This window comes from Carica papaya, chromosome 5, assembly GCF_054855325.1.
Source record: "Carica papaya isolate Zhongbai chromosome 5, ASM5485532v1, whole genome shotgun sequence".
NCBI classification, from domain to species: Eukaryota; Viridiplantae; Streptophyta; class Magnoliopsida; order Brassicales; family Caricaceae; genus Carica; species Carica papaya.
The window spans coordinates 17,307,614-17,310,885 of NC_142313.1; the positions used below are offsets into that span (position 1 = coordinate 17,307,614).

The window sequence follows — 3,272 nt, forward strand, 5'->3', positions numbered from 1 at the left end:
ATATGTGCAAACTTGCTGCGCGGACGCCGTGCTCACAGAGTGCAGCGCTAGTCCGTGAACAAAGTGACACGCAAACGGCCCGCCTGCGTGAGACAAGACTCGCCCGTAGGTTCTGACCCCACGTCGTGCGCACTAATGGGACTTGTGCGTTGTGTGCGTGTCTCGTGCGTGTGTGTGTGCGGAAGGGACGTGCGCGCTGTGCGCACGTCCCGCATGCTAGTGTGTGTAAGGGACTTGCGCACTGTGCGCACGCCCCCCGACCACTGTGCGTGTATGCGCACGCACGCAGTGCCCAACACCTGCTTTTGCTAACTGTTTTCTCGTGAGCTAGTTTTCTCTCATTTTGCCATTTTTCGATTTTTTTCTATTTTTCTTTTGAAATAAAATAAAATAATAGTAACATTAATAAAAATAAAAATAAAAACAAAAATAGATTAAAATCACGGATATCGAGAATAGTGTAAATTAATTTAAATTTAAGGCGGCCAAATACCTAAACAAATAGAGTTTCTGAATCATTTTAGCACAGTGATGGGTTTTACATCCCTCCCATTTAAAAAAATTTGATCCCCAAATTTGTCTCGAATAAGTTTGGATACTTCTTCCACATTTCATCCTTTTACTCTCACGTTGCTTCTTCTGAGGTGTGATGCTGGGAACACGCCTTCATCATAGGAATCTTCTTGTCACGTAAGACCTTATCAGTCCACCCGAGAATTTCTACAGGAACCTCCTCATAGGTCATATTGGCCTGTACCTGTACCTCATCGCGAGAAATAACATGAGAAGGATCCGGGTGGTACTTCTTGAGTATCGAGACGTGAAAGACATCATGTAAACCCACAAACTCCCGAGATAGAGTGAGGTGGTAAGCCACAGGTCCAATGCACTCGACGATTGAAAAATGTCCCACATATCGAGGGCTTAACTTCCCTCTCTTTCCAAACCCCATCTTTCCTTTGTAGGGATAGATTTCAAGAAAACTTAATCTCCTGCAACGCTGGGCAGTTGTCAAATTCTTACGGATGATTGCAACTTTCTCAATGGTCTCCTGAATGAGGTCTAGTCCTAAGTGGCGCTGGTTCCCGACTTCACTCCAGCAAGTAGGGGAGCGACAAGGCCTTCAATATAAAGCTTCATACAAGACCATACCAATGCTAGAATGGTAACTGTTATTATAAGTGAATTCACAAAGAGGAAGATACTCATACCAGTTATCACTAAAGTCAAGAACGCAAGCACGTAACATGTCTTTCAATGTCTGGATCATATGGTCAGATTGACCATCTGTCTGGGGATTATAACTGGTGCTAAAATATAACCTAGACCCCAAGGTTTCTTGGAAGTTGTCTCAAAAGTGAGTGGTGAACCAGGGGTCAAGGTCAGATATAATAGACGAGGGAACTCCATGGAGTCGAACAATCTCATCCATATATAGACGGGCTCACTTACTGGTGGAGCCCATAGTGCAAATAGGCAGGAAATGGGCAGTCTTGGTCAGCCTATCCATAATGACCCAAATGGCATTTCAACCAGAATAGGTCCTAGGCAATCCGGTGACAAAATCCATAGTTACAAGCTCTCATTTCAATTCAGGAATCGAAAGACCCTGTAGCAATCCATCGGGTTTATAATGTTCTGCCTTTATCCATTGACAAGTATATTCTTCTTCATTCCTAGCCACCAATATTATCTCTTTAAGTCTTGGTACATCTTGGTACTTTCAGGATGGATGGATAATTTGAAAGCATGGCCGGTCTTGAGTACATTTGTGCGTATTGCATCGGGGACCCAAATTTGGTTCCAGAATCAAAACAATCCATCATCAGAGATCCTAAAATCAGGAGATTCATCTAAAGTAAACTTACCCAGGCTCTTAATGAGTTCTGGGTTCGTGGCTTGTGCTTCCAGATCTTCATAAAGAGATCTGGTAGGGCTCAGATTTAGGCGAGGTAGGTGCCCTTGCCACAATAGCTAAAGGAAGTGATTGCACAGTGTCCCTCATCTTCCAACTAGAGACCATGGTTTGGGCTAGTACAACAGGCTCTCCTCGACTTAAGGCATCGGTGACAACATTTCCCCTCATGGGGTGATAAATGATATGACAATCATAATCTTACAAAAGAGCCATTCAACATCTTTGCCTCATGTTTAACTCCCATTGCGAAAAGATATATTTGAGTCTCTTATGGTCAGTGTAGATTTCAAAAGTCTGGCCATATAGGTTATGTCGCTATAACTTCAAGATAAAGATAATGGTTGCCAGCTCCAAGTCATGGGTAGGGTAGTTCTGCTCATGGGCTTTGAGCTGTCGGGATCCAAAGGCGACTATTCTGCCATGCTGTATACACAACCCAAACCGATATGAGATGCATCATAGTAAACTTAAAATCTCCCTTCATTGTTTGGGATGATCAACATAGGGGCAAAGGTGAGACGCTGCTTCAGTTCTATAAAACTTTTGCTACATGCATAATTCCAAACAAAGGGTACACCCTTTCTGGTGAGTCGAGTCATGGGGATAGCAATCTTGGAGAATCCGTCAATGAATCATAGATAGTATCTTGTCAAGCTAAGGAAACTAGGTACCTCGGCCACATTGGTAGGAAGACTCCAGTTGGTCACTAATTCCACCTTAGACGGGTCTATAGAAACTCCTTCACTTGAGATTACATCATCGAGAAAAAAACTTGATCGAACCAAAAGGAGCACTTACTTAGTTTCGCATACAGTTAGTTTTAGCGGAGGGTCTCCAATACTTCAGCCAAATGCACAATATGTTCCCCATGGCTTTTGGAATAAGCCAGAATATCATCAATAAAGATGATGACTTATCAATCCAGTGTGTGCCAGAAAACTTAGTTCATTAGGTCCATGAAAGCTGCTGGGGCATTGGTCAATCCGAATGACATCATCCTGAACTTGTACAATTTGTATCTACACCAAAAGAAAGTTTTCGAAACATCTTCTTCCTTCACTCTCAAATGGTGGTACCAAGTTTTAAGATTGTCGATCTGGGGTAAGGGGTACTTGCTTTTAACGGTCACTCAGTTGAGCTTCCTATAGTCGATGCAGAGTCGGAGGGTACCATTCTTTTTCTTTACGAACAACACTGGAGTGCCCCAAGGAGAATTGCTTGGGTAAATGAATTTCAGGGTGATAAGATCAGAAAGCTGATGTTCCAGCTCTGTTAGCTCAGTGTGACTCATGTAGTATGTGGGCTTTGAGATCGGTTGGGTTTCGGGCAATAATTCAATCAGGAACTCTACCTC

At 43.2% G+C, this 3,272-nt stretch overlaps 1 protein-coding gene across 1 annotated transcript; it reads right to left on the reverse strand.

Moving 5' to 3' along the window:
* Positions 1-625: 625 nt before the first annotated feature.
* Positions 626-952, reverse strand: LOC148253802 (uncharacterized). The gene has a single exon (XM_088220501.1). It carries the CDS (start codon positions 950-952, stop codon positions 626-628), a length of 327 nt encoding a protein of 108 aa, XP_088076627.1.
* Positions 953-3,272: the final 2,320 nt, after the last annotated feature.